Source organism: Chelonia mydas, chromosome 5 (genome assembly GCF_015237465.2).
Source record: "Chelonia mydas isolate rCheMyd1 chromosome 5, rCheMyd1.pri.v2, whole genome shotgun sequence".
NCBI classification, from domain to species: Eukaryota; Metazoa; Chordata; order Testudines; family Cheloniidae; genus Chelonia; species Chelonia mydas.
In genome coordinates this window covers 95,571,389-95,589,991 of record NC_051245.2, presented here as the reverse complement: position 1 = coordinate 95,589,991, position 18,603 = coordinate 95,571,389, and the positions used below count along the sequence as shown (strand labels likewise).

The 18,603-nt window shown below is 42.0% G+C and overlaps 1 protein-coding gene across 1 annotated transcript; it reads right to left on the bottom strand.

Moving 5' to 3' along the window:
• Positions 1-483: 483 nt before the first annotated feature.
• Positions 484-14,211, bottom strand: ZFAND5 (zinc finger AN1-type containing 5). Its single transcript, XM_037901833.2, has 6 exons — positions 13,707-14,211; positions 8,528-8,685; positions 8,057-8,165; positions 7,340-7,440; positions 2,432-2,557; positions 484-2,118 (listed from the first exon to the last, which is right to left on the bottom strand). The coding sequence occupies exons 2-6, from the start codon at positions 8,676-8,678 to the stop codon at positions 1,970-1,972; spliced, it is 636 nt and encodes a 211-aa protein (XP_037757761.1). The 5' UTR covers positions 8,679-8,685; positions 13,707-14,211; the 3' UTR covers positions 484-1,969.
• Between the last annotated feature and the right edge of the window lie 4,392 nt (positions 14,212-18,603).

The window sequence follows — 18,603 nt, the reverse complement described above, 5'->3', positions numbered from 1 at the left end:
ACAGCTCCATATTTGAAATCCACATTTTAGGTATAGATCCCAGGGAAGGGCCCAGTGGAAATGCTCCTGTTTTCAGAGGTTTGGATAAAATGGTGCTGTACAGTATACTAGTTATGTGGTCCCAGAGATCCATTGGAAATAGATTCGTAGGCAAAGCAGCCAAAAAAAAAAAAAAGCCTTTGAGTTCACAGCTAATGCTCTCCTCCTTCCCTGTAGACATGATGTTGGTGTTATACGCTGAAATAATCTGGCCACCAAGAAAATTAGTTTGTATTCCATCTGCTACAATTTTCTCACGCAAAGAAGCCATCTTAAATTGGTAAATGAAAGCCAAACAGGTTAGAAATATACAGGCTTAAGGCACATAGAAAAAAAAAAATCCACAGAGCAGAATCTAGAAACTAGTTGCAGCTCTTCCCCCATCCATAAGACAGCCTCGGGTTACCCAGTAACTCAAAACCCAATGAACTATAACAAAAGGAATTATTTCCCTCTGTACATGATTTTATTATTTACATAATACAACATAGCATAGATGCTGGGTAGCATGATTATGTGCAATACATAAATATGAACTATCTGTACACATTTGTATATCTAATAACTCAGAACTGGAGGACAAAGTTAAAGCAAAAAACCTGATGCTTTTAATAGTGAAGTAAAAACTAAGACTGAACACTGCAATAAAAATCAGAAGTAGAGCCTTGTGTACATAGTTAACTATTTACAGATGAGAACAGGCATTACCACAACACTAGTCTAAACTGTACTGGTTTATATAAAAAACAAGTTTCATACATCACAAAAAACTTCCATTATAACACAGAAGTGATATTACCAGACAAGCATCAGTGAAGTATACTGCCTTTTCTAGAGTTATTGTACAATGCTGTAGATAATGCAGCCCATGCAATACACCCAAGAACACTACAGTCCTACACCCAAATACAATTAAAAATGATAAAGCAGCCCTCAGAGTGGTGCCAGGTACCACTTAAGTCTACAGCAGCCATGTTGGGTATGGTTTTCCATGCAGAATGGTGCCACCTTATTTTATTTAAGAAACTATTAAATAAAAAAGCTCTTATTCTCTTGAACCCAACATGAAGATACATGAAAAATTAAACTGCTCAAACATCTTTGCAACTTAGATTCCAACATATTGTTACTTGATATAGCTGCTGTGGTAAATCTAAAAACAAACAGCTTTTTTTCTTTTGTAAATAAAAATCTTACAGCATTCTGCTACACAACATTTTTAGCTATGCAAGAGTAAAGCAGACAAACCTTCTGTTGCAGGCCAGTTCATGAAGTTTCTAAGAGGGCATTTCCTTTGGGAACCTGTTCTGAACTATATAACGTAGTCATTTCCAGGATCCCTTTAAGTATCAATTTCTCACTTTTCCCGCTGCATTTATTAAACATTAACTATATCTTAAATATGGCACCAACACTCCTCTATGTAAGGTGGATCCCCTATGTGAGCTCACATTCTGCTTCAAAACAATGAATTGTGGAAATTAAAGATAGAAGATTTAACTATGGTAGAAGTAGACTGCCAACTTTTTTCTGGTGTATCTTTTTCCCCCAAACAGGCACATAACACTAGCTAAAGATGATATACCTCAATTACATTCCCAAAAGGCAGATCTGCTGCAGACACGCAGATTTGATACATTTGTTTGGCACATGCGAACTAGACAATTTGTCCTCTGTGCATTTATAACGTCCTGTGCAGGTCTTAATCCAATTTTATTCTGGGGAGGGCATATACATTTTAAAAGGGCTGTATCTATCCAATTCTGCCTGTAACGAACACCCAAACATCCTGAAATATCAATAAGACAGACAAGACTAAAGTAAAACTCTGGAGAACATCAAAAGAAAATGGCCATGCATCTGCTCTTTAATGTTTTCCTAGGATATATTAAAATAAAAACAAAGTCAGTCTTTTCACAAGTAGTTTAGTTTATATTCTCTGGATTTTTTCAGCCACAACAACTGGATTTTCTTTCCTGATTTTAGCTGCAGCTTCTGCTTTGTAGTCATATGGGCAGTTGTGCTTATCAGAGTAACGGTGAAGTCCACAAAACAAGTTTCCACATCGGCAGTCAAACCCTGTACAAACAAAAGGAAGCAGTGTCACTTTCAGCTCTAGCTAAACTATGATTTTAAAGCTTAGTCACTACAGACAAAGAACCAAGTATTTACTACAACTGTTCTGTTAAGTGCAATACATGAAAAAGAAAGATTCCATGCATTTCAAAAAACACAGCTGTTTCACAGGGTCTCATCCCAATGAATTTTGACATGCTTCCTACCCAAAGTGAGTTTTAGAAAATACCAAATACAATGTTCCATCCAGAGGACTAGTAAATGCAAATGCTAGTCAACAAAAGCTGTTAAGTATTGACAAAGCCTTTTCATATACCTGTAAGGCCAACCTTCTTTCTGCACATGAAGCATCTGTTCTTCTTTGGCTTGGGCAATTCAGGAGCACTCTCTTCATTCTGAGAAGTACTGGGCTGAGATACTGATGGACTTGGTTGAGTAACAACTATGGAAAAAGCAAAAAAATAAAGCAAAACGAAATGAGAGCTCCAGATTAAATCTGAATAATTCAACAATGAGCATTTGTTCAAGAATGTAGGTACAGCCCAAGACACTGCATTCCTTTCCCAGAAACTATGCAAAATTCATAGCATATACAATACCACGTTTAAGGTTTTATATTAATACTGAAATCTTTAGCTATAAACCTACAGCTGTGTCTGTTACACCATGTGCTAGTAAGTCAGGAATATGGCCACTTCACCATTTAAATGCAAAAATGGAGAGAAGGGTAAGCATTATTTAACCTACCTTCATAAAGAACCATGAATAGAAAGTATCATAAGTTCACGGTAAGTGCTATGTAAGTCATAATACCTACTTTGAATATCAATGTATACAGGAAAGTTTAAATTTAAGGTCACATGGTAAACCAAGTATATAGTTGTGTTTGTTAGTATTCCTTTGAGAGATTCCCCCCAGTGTTTAATAGGTAAAGCACTGTGACCACCTACTCTTTAAACAATCTAAATTGTACATAAGTTTACTTGATTTCTGAAATAAAAAATTTAAAAAACTCTAAAAGCATTGAGCTATAAAAATACTTACTGCACACACACATTCCAGATTAAAGCACTACTGTTTGTAATAAAATATGAGATTAATATGGGTTTTCCAATCTAACCATAGCCAGATGAGTCTGTAGTGCTTCAGTGTAGACACTACCTACACCCATGGGAGGGATTTTCCTGTCAGTGTAGGTAATCCACCTCCCCAAGAGGTGGTAGCTAAACTGATGGAAGAATCCTGTCAACCTAGCATTGTCTACACAGGGACTTAGGTTATCTTAACTACACTGCACAAGGGTATGGATTTCTCACATCCTTGAGTGACAATTATGCCAACCTAATTTTCTAGTGTAGGCCAGGCCTAAGACTGCAACAGCAGCTACATTTCTGACTATTACACAATTGGGTCACACAGTTCCCCGCTATGAGCTCTATTCTCAGAGAGAGAAGAGTTACCTTTGCCTATGAAAGTGCTCTCCACTTTCCCATACGAACACTCCTACAGTAATTTAGAAAAGAGCAACAGCTCACATTTATGCCAAACCTAGACATTCTTGTATTACAGTAAATTCAGTATGGCAGTAAAGGTAGCATAGCTAAACTGACTCATTCTAAAGCTAGTTTTCAGTTGTTTCTCCCATGAACATTTGGGGTCCCGGTTGAGTCTAATTTCATTTAAGAAGCTTTTCTTGGACTGTAAATCCAAAAGCGCAATGTAGTTTTACAAGGGTCAAGACTCTGACTTTAAACATTTTTTTTTTTAAGGTTCCCCTTCACACCCAGTAAGTCTGACCAAGTATGTTTTGACTTCGTTTAAACAAACACTTAGACATCCGAAAATAACATGCTAAGCATATACATCATGTTCAGTTCCCACCCTAAACAGTTTACAATCTAGATGAATGATAAAATTAAACAGATGGAAACAGATAAAAGTTTCAGTTACTTGAAAGACTAGGACATGTAGATGCAGGTAAGCCCTATTTGCTTACCCTTTCTTGATAGACTGTTTATGGAGTGTTACACATTCTCTCCCCAACTCTGACATCTACAAGCTTCTGGGAGAGATTGCCAGGTGCCATAATCCGAAGAGCCTACAATACACAGATACTCAAAATATCTTCATCCCAAATGCTAGTAATAGCCACACTACTTGTCACAGTACCTGGGTATATTTGTTTCTGGAGGAGCAGCTAGCTGAAGTTCAATCTTGGAAAAACTGAAGTGATAGTGGGTAGAGGGAAATAATGAGAATATCAACAAGTTTTTTCCAAACAGAATTATCTTTCCTAATGTCACGAAATGGTATGTGGTTTTGGAGTCCAAACTAGACCTCCAAATAGCAACAGGAGCAAGAAAAGCACCCTTCTATCTATAGCTCGCCAGAAGACTGCAGCCTGTCAGGCACAAGTCTGACCCATGCCATCGTATTCCATGCATTTGTGACCACCAGACTGTTGTATTTGGGCACGCACCCACAAATCCACATGCGATAAAAGTTGAAGGACACGACACTAGTGCTCAGGTCTCTAATGACTACTCACTAAGTGAATGGATCAAGTTTAGTATTTATCCTCAAGATGCTAAATGGGCTTTGACCAAGTCTGTTCAGAGGACATCTTTTTTCTTTGTGATCATGAACCCTCCAAACAACTGTGATACTTGCAGACTATCAAACTTAAACAGGACAAGATTAGTGAGAGAAGCAGCCAAAGCCTTTTCAGCAAGCCTGCCCACTGATGTTCTCTTAAAGAGTGGCAGATGACAATGAACAAGTCCTTCCTCCTTGATACAGTGTTATCATAGACTATTTCCCCCATGATTTTCCCTCCTCCTGTTCTGAGGAAAGAATCTAAGAAATCCTAGGTGCTGCCAGATGGAGGAAGAAAAGAAAGACGTGAACAGTCTACACAAGTTATTCAGTTTTGAAAAGTGCTCAGATACTATAGTAGGCACAATATAAAGACTTGATAAAAACAAAAATTAGAGGGAGGCTAGATTCTATGGTCTGGCAAAACTGGCTTTAAGATACCCGTTGAATGGCCATATGTAGAGTTTAAGGAATACAGACTGGAGACAAAACACTGGAGCAGAGAGCAGTTTTCCTAAAGAGCCAAATATGCTGGAAGCGTGCCAGTGTAAAGATTTCAAAGCAGGGTGCAAAAAAAAAAAAAAAACAAACCAACATAAGGTTTTCCAGGTATTTACATGTACTTCCAGTATGCAATTTCTGTTCCTTTCCATCTAAACTGCAATAAAACCCTAGCTTTTGAGTTCCACAGAGGCATTTGCTATTAGCCTGGTAATTAACAAAAATTTTAAATTAAGAATGGTTATAAGCAACTTTCACCAAGCAGCTTCTGTTAGCATAGAAAGATTAAAGTACTCTTTTGCATAGCATAGTTTTTGGTGTCGATTGTCATCTGTTCATCCCCAATGAGATCAGAAGCTTACAAGTTATCAGTTTCAAAGAGGACTTCTGCAATTTGGTAACTAATTTTAAACGGTTAAGAATTTTCAATTTGACTCACTTGCCACACTGTCATTACTACCTTATTTTACATATACTGTTTCCTTCCTCATTGGCACTCTCAGGTATGACCTCAAGATGCACTGTTAAAAGGCACACGACTAAGTTACAGGAGATAATCTGAAACTTGCATAGCTTATAAAAGTCTCCTTAAACTCTGTAGACACCCCAAGAAGCATCAGAGCAATAAATACACTTGTATTTATCAATCCATGTCACAGAATCATATTACTGATACACCTCTTTTACATCCCAAATAGCCAGAGCCAAAGCATGAATACAAAACAGTTTAATATAAGGACAATAAAGCAGCTCAAACAGGAAAAAAAAACCTAGACAGAAATAAAGGGCTAGTTAATGTAATCTTCCTGCGACTCTTCACCTTCAGATTTTTCCAGTTTTGAAAAATGGTAATTTTGTCTAAGTATCACAGAAAAATCTCGTTTAAAACTATGGCAGCATTTACAAAACAAATACCAATTTTATAAAGCTATTTAAATGAAGTGTTTTGAAGGACACATACCAAATGGGAGAAAGGAAAACACAACATTAGTGCTAGTAGCTGTAGAATAATATACACATTATTCGTAAAAAGAAAAGGAGTACTTGTGGCACCTTAGAGACTAACCAGTTTATTTGAGCATGAGCTTTCGTGAGCTACAGCTCACTTCATCGGATGCATAGCATATCGTGGAAACTGCCGAAGACATTATATACACACAGTGATGAAGTGAGCTGTAGCTCACGAAAGCTCATGCTCAAATAAACTGGTTAGTCTCTAAGGTGCCACAAGTACTCCTTTTCTTTTACGAATACAGACTAACACGGCTGTTACTCTGAATACACATTATTCAAACTTGTGTGTGACCGTTTAACAAAAATATTGGTTCAAGAACTTGGTATCTGTTGGTGTAGACCTGCTTTTCACAAAAAAGTTAATGCTCTAACTTTTCTTTACTTTAAATAATACCATTGTAAAGTATCTGTAACCTTCCCAACGTAAAAGTATCCGCTTGGATTATGAACATAATATGGCCCAACGATTAAGTTCACTCCAGTTCAAGAACAATGGATCAATTATTCCACAGGTGCTTGATCAGTCCGTCCTTCAACAGACTTGTCTGTCACATGCATTAAACTAAGAGCACAGCCCTGGGACAGAGTTATAAAATATACAGTGCTAAAAATTTTTAGCCAGTAAGCTCAAGTAATTATTTATCCTCCAAAAATGCTGCGTTTCCTTCTCCAATATGGCTGAATACAAGAAGCCATATTTATGTCCACAAGCCAACAGAAATTTGAGACAAAGGTTCTCCCAGATTTTCAACAGAGGTTTCTATCATTTTAGACCTGTAATTTTAGCCCTCCGGTTCTTTTCCCTTACAATTCTAAAAACAATAGTGTACAATTCTAAGTGTTTCAAAATTTAAACTGAAAGTTTAAGAGCCGAACTTGCTCTCTTGTCAAAGTCTTCAATGGGAATTGTGTGCATGTCCAAAGGTGAAATTTAGCCCCAGCTATTTTTCTCTGCACTACAAATGTACACTCAAATATTCAGAACCACCACCTTCAGTTTTTAATATTTTTCCTAGGACAGTATTACTATGGTGAGGGAAGAGACGGTAAAATATAAACTGTCAACTTCTGCTAAAATCCACTAGTTGTATTCAAAGTTAATTTGATGGCACACCTGGCTCTGTTGTCTCTGTTTTCGGTGTTACTTTTTCCTCTCTTGAAATGCTCATTTCTGTCATTTGCTGTGTTACGGGCAAGGCGGCAACAGGTACATTTCTGTTACGTTCAATGAGAAAAAGCAATTCATGTTAGTTTTGAGTTTACACTAAATGTATGTGTTGTCTAAACTCTACTTAAATATTCTCAGCAGTTTAAACTACTTGTTTTGCCACTACAGAGATAGCTTCTACCATATTTAAAGAAAGTAATGAAAGATGCTTCTTTTAATAATTACTTCACTCACTCTACAGCAGTATTTCTCAACAGCTGGTCCATGGACCAGTACCGGTCCCAGAGATCTCCCCAACACAGTTTAGGAAGGCAAGCCAGCCAGTCCCTGGTATCAAAAAGGATGAGAAATACTGCTCCAGAAGACTGAAGAAGCCATGTAGCAAACTGCTGTTCAGCTAAGAATCAAGAAAGCGTTCTTGCAATATCCAGCCGTCTAATACCAAACATCGTATACCACTTACATCAGCAATCTTCAATTAAGTTCACAAAGCATTGGTCAATCAGTTCTCCACCAGACAGTTTGTCAGCTATTTATTCCTCCAGAAATTAACTACAATGGTGATATCAGTACACCTACACCATGATTGTTTTAAGTATAATCCCTCTATTTGTTTTAAGGATTTAACTCAGTTTAGACTCAAAACAATAATCTACAACTTACCTTAATTTGTCAGATGTGCTGCCAGCAGCACCTTCACAGTTTAAGCTAGCATCTACTCTCTGAACTGATACAGAGTCTGAGGTAGGACTGCTTGAACCACTGGCTGTTCCTATGCAATAGAAATTTGAAAGTTAAGTAAACGTGTAGAATATAAATTAATAACTACTCAAGCACACTTATGTATAATATAGTTTAGCTGTTCTCACCCAATTACTTGATATTTGATTACATTGCTGTGTGTGTCTTTAAAACTGCATGCCAATGAAATACAACTAAAGTGATCATCTAAATATATGGATCAAGTGCTCAGCAGAGACTTAGGGTGGGGCACCAAGTATAGTGTGTTGTCCAGAATGTACAAATCAACATAATTTTGTTTTCAGCATAGCCATTGCAGATGTTCCTGCCTCCAACATTTGTCCTACAACTCCTGCCATCTTCTCAGACATTTCTCCAAATAAAGAAGTTTACCCATTGGACTGATTCTGCCACTATTCTGCTGTCGTTGAAGATGCTCTTTGTAGCAGACGGAGCACATTCCATTTGTCCTAGGATTCCCATAAAATCCACATCCGGTACTACACAGCATGGGCCCTGGGGTCTGGTTCGTCTCCTGAGCCATTTCTGTGCTGTAAATAAAACCAAATAACTGCATTAAAAGTTGGCATGTAACCAAAATCGATCATAGTTTGTAGGAGACAGTCACTAGTATCTTTACATAATACAAATGTAGCCTTTGTTAAGAATGCTGATATTTATTTGTAGAAAAAGTAAAGTTGCAGTAATGGAAAGCACAGATATTGTTATACCTTTATAAAATCCTAGTAGAAAAATTTCAATGATATCACATAGGTTAGAAGAAGGGTACATGTAATTATACACCCTTATGAACAGATTCACTTCACTAATCACTGAGCAGTAAAAAATCCAAACCTGTGTCACTGTCACTCATTTTGAGTATTTTCTATTCCCGAAGTCAGATCCGCTGAATAAATCACACCAAATCTGTGTACACTAATCAATTCTGGAAATCAATATAATCTATTTATCAGACTAGACAGCAAATAAACTGCCTTCACTGCTTATATGATATGTGGGTCCTGGATAATTTCAACTCAGAAGTTCCACGAATTTACAAATTGTATTTTGGCAATACACTCAATAAAGCAGAGTGGGGAAGTTTACTACAAGTACTAGCCAACAGTCAATTTCAATATGCGCTTCTAACTATAGAAGTCATTTCCAAAACAGAGTAAGTAGTCTTGTTTGTATGAAAGCTGACACTGTATGTTAACTGGCAGCAATGAGGGGGCAGAATCTTCCATATACAGGGTCAGCGGGCATTTCTGAAACATCACGAATTTATTTTTCGGTGCTTTAAAAGTTGCATTTGCAACAAACTTGAACAGAACTCTTGCAAGAAACGCATTGGCTGCTAAAATACACCCATTTACACAGCCTACTCATTTTCATAAGCTCAGCAAAGTACTCTGGCTCAAGAATTTATAGCAAGGTACCCATGTCTGGCATTGGATAATAAAAGCCCTCACCTCTGCATAACAAACAGCAAAAATTAACAATACAAATACCTCACCTTCACTAGTGATTTACCTCTGCAATGCAAGTTTAGTAGCAAACCTGATATAGCAAGGAACCCTTGGCTCCCAAGAGCACTATTATAACAGGGGCACAGTATAATTAAGTGATCTCCTACAAATCCAGGGCAAATTAAAATATTAGACTGGGCCACTAGAAAAATTGTGTTTTAAAACAATACACCTTTTGGGGCACAATGAACTTTTTAAAACTTGGAGAGCTAGATATTTTGACAAAACAGCCTCTCCATATTAGTGTCTCCCTCTCTAGTTACGTCCAAAATGAATTACAGATATTTGAAAAGACTAGTTTAAGGTTCACAGCAACCCAATATACATATGTTGATACATAGGTGCTTGCTATGGACCAAAACATAGTTCTGTAAATTAAAGGTCTGCGTCTCCCAAGGATGATAGGTCTTTCTTTAGAGATATTATAGTAGCTGAAACTACACTGGAGTATCATATCACTGTGTGGCTCCAAGGGAGATTGAGGCGCCACTATAGTAAATACTGTAAATACACAGAAAATCCCTGACCCAGAAAATTTACAAACTAGATAAGGCACACGAAGGGGCAAAAAGGAACAGTTACATGTACCCTTTTACAGATCTGGAATTGAAGTAAAGAAAGTAGGTGACTTGCACAAGGTCACTCAGATAGTTAGTGACATCTCTTGATCTCGATCTCTAGTTCAGTACCTTGACAAGACCTGCCTTTTTGACACCTGTCATAGGCTTCTACCAAATTGTGGTTTTACAACCATTTTTCATTTATTTTAAGGACCCATGCAGATGGAACTGATCAGCTAAACAGCATAAACAGTGGCCTATACAAAGTACTGCCAGATGAACTAAAAAATACAGAAAATATTTTCTTCTAATCTATAGTAACTTTAGGCCCTACAATTTAGATATTCCGAGGATATAAGTGCTAACAAATATATCAGAGGGATAAATACCACGGAGGGAGAAGAATTATTTAAGCTCACTACCAATGTGGACACAAGAACAAATGGATATAAACTGGCCATCACGAAGTTTAGACTTTAAATTAGACAAAGGTTTCTAACCATCAGAGAAGTGAAGTTCTGGAACAGCCTTCCAAGGGAAGCACTGGGGGCAAAACACATCTGGCTTCAAGACTAAGCTTGATAAGCTTATGGAAGGGATGATATGATGGGATAGCCTAATTTTGGCAATTAATTCATCTTCAACTATTAGCTGTAGATATGCCCAATAGCCTGTGATGGGATGTTAGATGGGGTGGGATCTGAGTTACTACAAACAATTCTTTCCTGGGTGTCTGGCTGGTGAGTCTTGCCCACATGCTCAGGGTTTAGCTGATCGCCATATTTGGGGTCAGGAAGGAATTTTCCTCCAGGGCGGATTGGAAGAGGCCCTGGAGGTTTTTTTGCCTTCCTCTGCAGCGTGGGGCATGGGTCACTTGTTGGAGGATTCTCTGCACCTTGAAGTCTTTAAACCATGATTTGAGGACTTCAATAGCTCAGACATAGGTTAGGGGTTTGTTACAGGAGTGGGTGGGTGGGATTCCGTGGCCTGCATTGTGCAGGAGGTCAGACTAGATTATCACAATGGTCCCTTCTGACCTTAAAGTTTATGATTCTAATTTTAATTAAGTGGTGTTCCTTTTAATAATTCCAAACATGTCAGCATCCACGAATGAGTCTCCAGTACTCCAACTTGCTCCTCTTAAAAATGAAGATGCTGTAAACATGTTTTACCACTTGGTATTTAAATCTAACTTTAGGTTTTAATTGTTGTTTTGAATATAATGTAAATACAAGCATTTTCATGGCTCCTGTCAGCACATTCTTTCCCTACTAGAAATACGTGCCCCTAATTAAAAGGGCAAATTGTTATTTTACAGTGACTGTTAAAGAAATTGTGCCATTTCATTTTTCTTGTACCAGGTCCAAGTATCACCTGACTAACCATTTCCTTTAAAAGACTTCACCAGTATGAACACAAATATACCTTCATCATCCATTAATAAGTATTTATCAGAAACTAAATTATGCTATTTGTACCTTTGGATTAATGTACTGGGAAGCTCAGATGACTATTTTCAGAGTAACAGCCGTGTTAGTCTGTATTTGCAAAAAGAAAAGGAGTACTTGTGGCACCTTAGAGACTAACCAATTTATTTGAGCATAAGCTTTCGTGAGCTACAGCTCACTTCATCTCATGAAAGCTTATGCTCAAATAAATTGGTTACTCTCTAAGGTGCCACACGTACTCCTTTTCTTTTGTCAGATGACTATGGGTTTCATAAACCTAACTGTTTCAAGCTCTTTACAACAGAAGTGCTTTGCTTGTCATACATCAGCAGCTCCCAACTAGGATGGGACCTCATAATTTAGCAGTCATCCACTTAATGTCACACATTCAGTTCTGTCTTTCCCTTAGAAAACCAGCTTATAATAGTATCACATGTGCGCCTGCTTTCCTTAATATTTCTCAGAAGCTTAGGTCACATGGGTGAATGCATTAGCTTCCGCCTGTCACAAGGCTGCAATGTGACAGGCTGAGCAAGAGGCTCAGACACACAACCTCGTCAACAGGGGCCTCTGAAATCAGCTTCTATTTATATCTCAAAAGGTTGCCAACTCCTACACAACCCACAGAACTGAAGCAGCAAAGCGTACACCCACTGTAATGGAGAAATATAAAATCCAATTAACAGGATGATTACAGCTTCCTCTCTGAAGAGAGAGGGAGACATTCTTAAATTATACTTAGAAAATGCAGCATCACGGGCTAGTCATCTCAAACAGCCATTACCATTTTTAACGTACAGCATAAAGACAAAACAGCTGAGTATGATCTGAGGCCCAAAAGATGACTGCTGTTGCACTGCCTTTGCTCACACACATACAGTACTCAGCATTTTTGGGTGGGTGGTTTCAACAGAAGCATTTGCCTGCATATCAGTTTGTTCCTTTTTAGGTGGAAGGAAGACACTGATTAAAAGGTTAAGGTTCTTGTTCGCCCGTTGTTTCCTTTTACAGGAGGAACTATGTTTTGCAACTTGCATTAGCTCAGCTAACGATTCTATTACAGTAACCTGAATAGCTGCTAGTTACACAAGTTAAACCAGGGCAGGAAAATACTTGATAACTATATGCTAAAGACTACGTATGAGGTATTTTGTTGTGAATTACAGCTAAACTCAAGGGCACTTTAATAACATAACAAACAATGAATTTGGAGTGGGCTTCACAAAATGCCATAAAACAGCAGCAACGAACTTTAGTTCTCCACGCAAAAGTGCTTTTTTAACCAAACTGCAATATTCACACCAGATACATTCACATTTTTAAACGGGTTTAGTGAGGGAGAAAGGAGAACAGAAAAAACAAAGCTATACCGAAATCAATACTAAATCTATGGATGGGAGTTGCGTCAATGATGGGGCAGAATGGGACGGCTGACCTAAATCTCTATTTATCCTGACATCCTCCTCCAGATGAGACCCCAGAAGCGGGATTGACCCAGGGCACTTTGCGCTTTAGAAACGGGAGCTGAGGCGCTCCCTAGATACACGGAGAATATGGATCGAAACGGACAAAGACAAAACCGAGCCAAGCCAGAAAAACAAAGGGAAGGGCAGGGCGCCGCCAGCCTCCCGCGGCAGGAGCCACTCGCCGGGGGCAGCGCTGTTCAAGCCCGAGCCGCGAGAGCGGCAACGTGCCTTGTTCCTCGCCCGGCCACCGGCAGCCCCAGGCCTGCTGGGCCCCTCTCAAAAGCCCTGAGTCACGCCGCCCAGCCGCTCGCTCGGTGCCGCCGGCCTCCTCAGCCCCTTCCGGCTCTTTGTTCTTCCCAGCAGCCGCGGCCCGCCGGCTAAGGGTCCCATTCGTTACCTCCCTCCCCCCGGCCGGGCCCTTTGCTCGGGGGCTGGGGGCCCTTCTCCCCGGACAGGCGGGGGAGCTTAGCCCGTGTTAAGCTGGCCCCATCCCCCCGCGCGCTGCTCGGCCCCTCCACACCCACGAAGGCCGGCCGGCCGAGACACAAAGGCCGCAGGGCGCCACTGACCTGCTCGAAGAGGCCGCTGGCGAGGGCCCCGGGCGAGCGGTCGGTTCTGCTGAGGCCAGACAAAGGCGGCGGCGGGGGGGGGAGGGGTGGCTGTCCCGGCGCGAGCGGGGCAAGTCCCGGCCCGGCAAGGAGCTCGCGCCGCCGCGGCCCCTCTCCTTTGTTTCTGCAGCAGCGCGGAGCGAGACGCGCCGCGCGGAGGAGGGGTGGGAGCGGGGGAGGCGGATCCTGCTACTCAACGCGCGCCGGCTCGCGCTGCTACTGCTGCGCCGCGAGGCTCCGGGGCCGGACTGAAGCGCCGCCGCACGCGCAGAAACCGGCGCTGGTGTCGGTCGGTGCCGCCGCGCGCTGTTCCGGGAGGGAGGAGGCTGGACTCGAAGCGGCCGCTCAGAGTCAGCGATGACGCTGCAGCTGCGGCCGGCGCCCGCGCTCTCTGGAATCACACTGCCGCGCGGGTGGCGGTGGGGAGGAAGAGAAGGCGAGGCAGGAAGGGGCGGGGGTCTTCGTGACGTCACCGAAGCCGTGGAGAGAGGAGGGTGGGGGCCGTGTGCAGAGTGGCGAAGTAGTCGTCTCACAGACATCGTCACGATGGAGGAGGGGCGGGATCAGGGATGCGGGAAGGGGTGTCCGCGGGAAGGGGTGTTCGCGGAGCAGGGGGGCGGCGGGGTGAGCACGGGGCAGGGCGGCCATGGGTACTGAGCATGCAAAGTGCATGGGGCAGGGACAGTGATAGGGGGCAGGGTTTGCGCAGTGCCTAGGGCAGGGGTGGCCATGGGGCTGGCCTTACCCTGAGGTGAACTGGGGCGGCTGCTTCAGGTGCCAGACTGTGGGGGGCGGTGCCATGAGGAGCCAGGGTGTAGAAAATTAGTACTTGTGGCACCTTAGAGACTAACCAATTTATTTGAGCATGAGCTTTTGTGAGCTACAGCTCACTTCATAGAAAATTGTGTCTTGCTGGTGCATATGTATTCTCTCTGCTCTAGATGCACAGAGATGGTGGAGTGCTGTGCTGGAGGAAGGAGGGCACAAGAGAGATAACAGGCAGGACAAAAGGTGAGAGGGAGTAACAGAAAGCAGCAGGCGCTGTAGAGAGAGAAGGAGGAGCCTCTTATGTACCTCTCAATCAGTCCAGGCTCCTGGTGGTGCTAAACACTAGCTTCTCAGGGAGCTTCCTGTTTCCTGCTGCTTAGCTGAACCCACTTGAGGCAAACAGGCAGTCAACTGAAGTAGTAGGAGCCAGTTAGGCCCTTCAGACGCTGATATCTCCTCTCACTGAGGCCCTGCTACCAACCTGCTTATTTTTGCCATTCAGTTGAGTGTTGAAAGCCACTATAGCTGGTACAGAACAGCAGTCATGAGTGAAAGAAGAAAATGCCCGTCTGGGGCAGCATTCAGAAAAAGAAAGCAAGCAACGGAAGCTTTTCTGTCTAAGCAGGAAGGAGCTCTTCTGAGATACACAGACACAAATGTTCAAGGTGAGCCTTCTGACCCCAGTGAGGATGTGAGTGGTGAGGAGATGCCTGATCTTCCAGTTAGAGTGCAGGTGACCTGGCAGCTACTGCAGCATCCATATCGCCATCTCAAATGGATGTAACCATGCACATTCCTGAAGAAAAGTGTAGATCAGAGAAGAGTTTGGTGGAGGCACAAGAAACAGCTGCTGCTGAGTTTAGTTCCTTAAGTCTAGATGATCCAGGACTGTGGACCCACTTGAGCAGTAGCCTGAGGGACTTCCTTGTACTGCCTGGGCCACAGCAAGTGAAAAACTTCATGTTCCCCAAAGACAATGAAAATAGAAGTTTCCATCCAACACACTACAGGCATGAAATCCCCAATGGTGACAAAGTGGAGAAGCCATGGCTTATGTACTCAAAACCCCAGAATGCTGCATACTGTTTTTGTTGCAAATTCTTTCAGTCTAATGTTCCAGCCACATTGGGTTCTACAGGAACAAAGGACTGGAAAAATCTGGCTAGAAATCTGGCATGCCATGAGAAGGCAGCAAATCACCAGAGAGCATTCCATAGGTGGAAAGAGCTTGAGATGAGACTAAGGTTAAAGGCCACCATAGATGATCAGCATCAAGAGAAGGTTGCATTAGAGTCCCTTTACTGGCAAAATGTTCTGAAAAGGCTCATTGCCATTGTGAGAATGCTTGCTACCCAAAACTTAGCACTGCGTGGCACTTCAGATCAGCTGTATGTGCCAAACAATGGAAACTTCCTTAAAAGTGTGGAGCTGATGGCTGAGTTTGATGCTGTACTCCAGGAGCATCTAAGAAGGGTCACCACCCAAGTACACACACCACTACCTTGGAAAAACCAATTCAAATGAGATCATACAGTTACTGGCAACAAAAGTCAAAGAGAAGATTGTGGCAGATCTGAAGTCAGCAAGATATTACTCTATTATTCTGGACTGCACACCTGACATCAGCCATACGGAACAAATGGCTTTAATGGTGCGTTTTGTAATAACAGCAGAACCTAGTGAAAAAGTCCCTGCAATGGTGACTGTCAGAGAGCATTTTCTAGAATTTATTGACATTGATGATACTACAGGAGCTGGTATGACAAATATGCTGTTTAAAAAGCTGGAAGATATGGGAATTGCAATAGCTGACATGAGAGGTCAGGGCTAAGATAATGGTGCCAACATGAGAGGAAAGAACAGAGGAGTGCAGACACAGATCCGAGAGTTAAACACTCAAGCTTTTTTGTCCCATGCCGTTCTCATTCATTGAACTTGGTGGTCAGTGATGCAGCATCGGCTTCTAGTGAGGCTGCTGAATTTTTTAATGTAATTCAAAGCATCTATGTATTTTTCTCTGCATCAACTCATCAATGGCAAATTTTGAAGCAACATCTGGGAACATCCTCTCTGACACTGAAACCACTGAGTGCCACACGATGGGAAAGTCAAGTGGAGGCAATAAAGCCTGTCAGACACCAAATTGGGAAGATAGATGATGCCATAGTTGCTATTATGGAGAATAATGCTATGACAGGAACTGTTTGTGGGAGAGCAGTGGCAGAGGGAAATGGAATCACGCGAAACATACATAACTTCAAATTTCTGTGTGGCTTAGTGTTGTGGCATAAATAAATTTGTTTGAAATAAATGTTGTAAGCAAGAGACTCCAAGGTGTTGACCTTGATATATCTGGAGCAATGGAACAACTGGACAAAGCAAAGTCATACCTATAGTCTTACCATTCAGATGAGGGATTTCAAAACGTTCTGAAGAGTGCACAGAAGTTGGCAGAGGAACTACACACTGAAGCTATTTTCCCACCCATTCAAGAATACAAGAGTCACCGAAGAAGACGACATATTGATTACGAGGCACGGGATAATCCTATAAGAGACCCCAAACAACAATTCAAAATCTAATTCTTTAACCAGGTGCTAGATTGTGCAGCACAGTCAGTTGAAGAATGTTTCATGCAGCTCAAGGAACGCAGCAGTATATTTGGGATGTTGTGTGATATTCCCAAACTCCTCAGTATACCTGAAAAAGACCTACACCAGCAATGCAGGGCACTAGAGACAGTGTTGACACATGATGACATGCGCGATATTGATGCGAGTGATTTAGGTGATGAACTGAAAGCCCTTTCAAGATACACTTCAGCAGGATCAACTCCAAAGGCTGTTCTGGAATATATGTGCACAAATAAGATGACCACCCTCTTTCCAAATGCTTTTGTTGCTCTGCGCGTACTTCTAACACTTCCTGTAACAGTTGCCAGTGGAGAACGCAGCTTCTCCAAGCTGAAGTTAATAAAAACACATCTATGCTCCACAATGACACAGGAGAGGCTGGTTGGCCTTGCAATTATCTCAGTAGAACATGAGCTGCCCCAGACTGTGGACCTTCAGGAGGAAGCAGTTCAGATCTTTGCAACCAAGAAGGCACGGAAAGCACCACTTTGATTATTCAAACAGATAAAAACGCCAGTGTTTACTATGCAGACAAGAAAAGTTACATTTGCTGTTCAGACATTTGAAAGTTAACTGTTACTTAAAATTTTTGAATGAGGCATTTTAAGTTGTTAATTCTCCTTTATTGGGGTAGGTAGCAGAGCAGTACCATGAGGGAGTAGAACAGGAAAAAGGCAGAATTGAGAGCTTTCAAAGTTTTGGCCAAACAAGGGGGCACGGGGGCGTCATTTGAGCTCCATGCCTCAGGTGCCAAAATGTTTTGGGCCGGCCCTGGGGTGGGATGGCGGGCGGGATGTGCACAGTGCATGGGACGGAGACAACGGGGAGGGGTGTGGGGCGTGCGCAGTGCATGAGCAACCATGGCAGGGTGTGCACATTGCATGAGGCAGGGGCAGCCATGGGGGTGTGTGTGTGTGCTCAGTGCTTGGGGTAGGGGCAGTGCATTGGGCTGAGGGGCGGGGATGGGATGACTGGAGGGAGGCAGCTAGAGCTAAGCCGGACTTGGCCAGGCATACTTGCATTATCCACACTAAATCAACAAAAGTGTCCCTCTCTCTGTGTAGCGGAGGCAGCTAGTAGTGTAGCATGGATGCGAGTGCCACTGCAGTGAGACTCCTCAACTTAGAGGGCCTCACATTTTCAACTGCAAAGGATTGTTGTGGCCTTCCTTTGAACAGCTCTCAGCTCATTGGGGGCCCTGAGCGGGAATATTTTTGGTGACCAGCCCCTTACCCCTCACCTACCCCCTAAAAATACCTATTGCATTATTTCCACAAACCAAAGGAAGGTTTCAGAGTAACAGCCGTGTTAGTCTGTATTCTCAAAAAGAAAAGAAGTACTCGTGGCACCTTAGAGACTAACCAATTTATTTGAGCATAAGCTTTCATGAGATGAAGTGAGCTGTAGCTCACGAAAGCTTATGCTCAAATAAATTGGTTAGTCTCTAAGGTGCCACA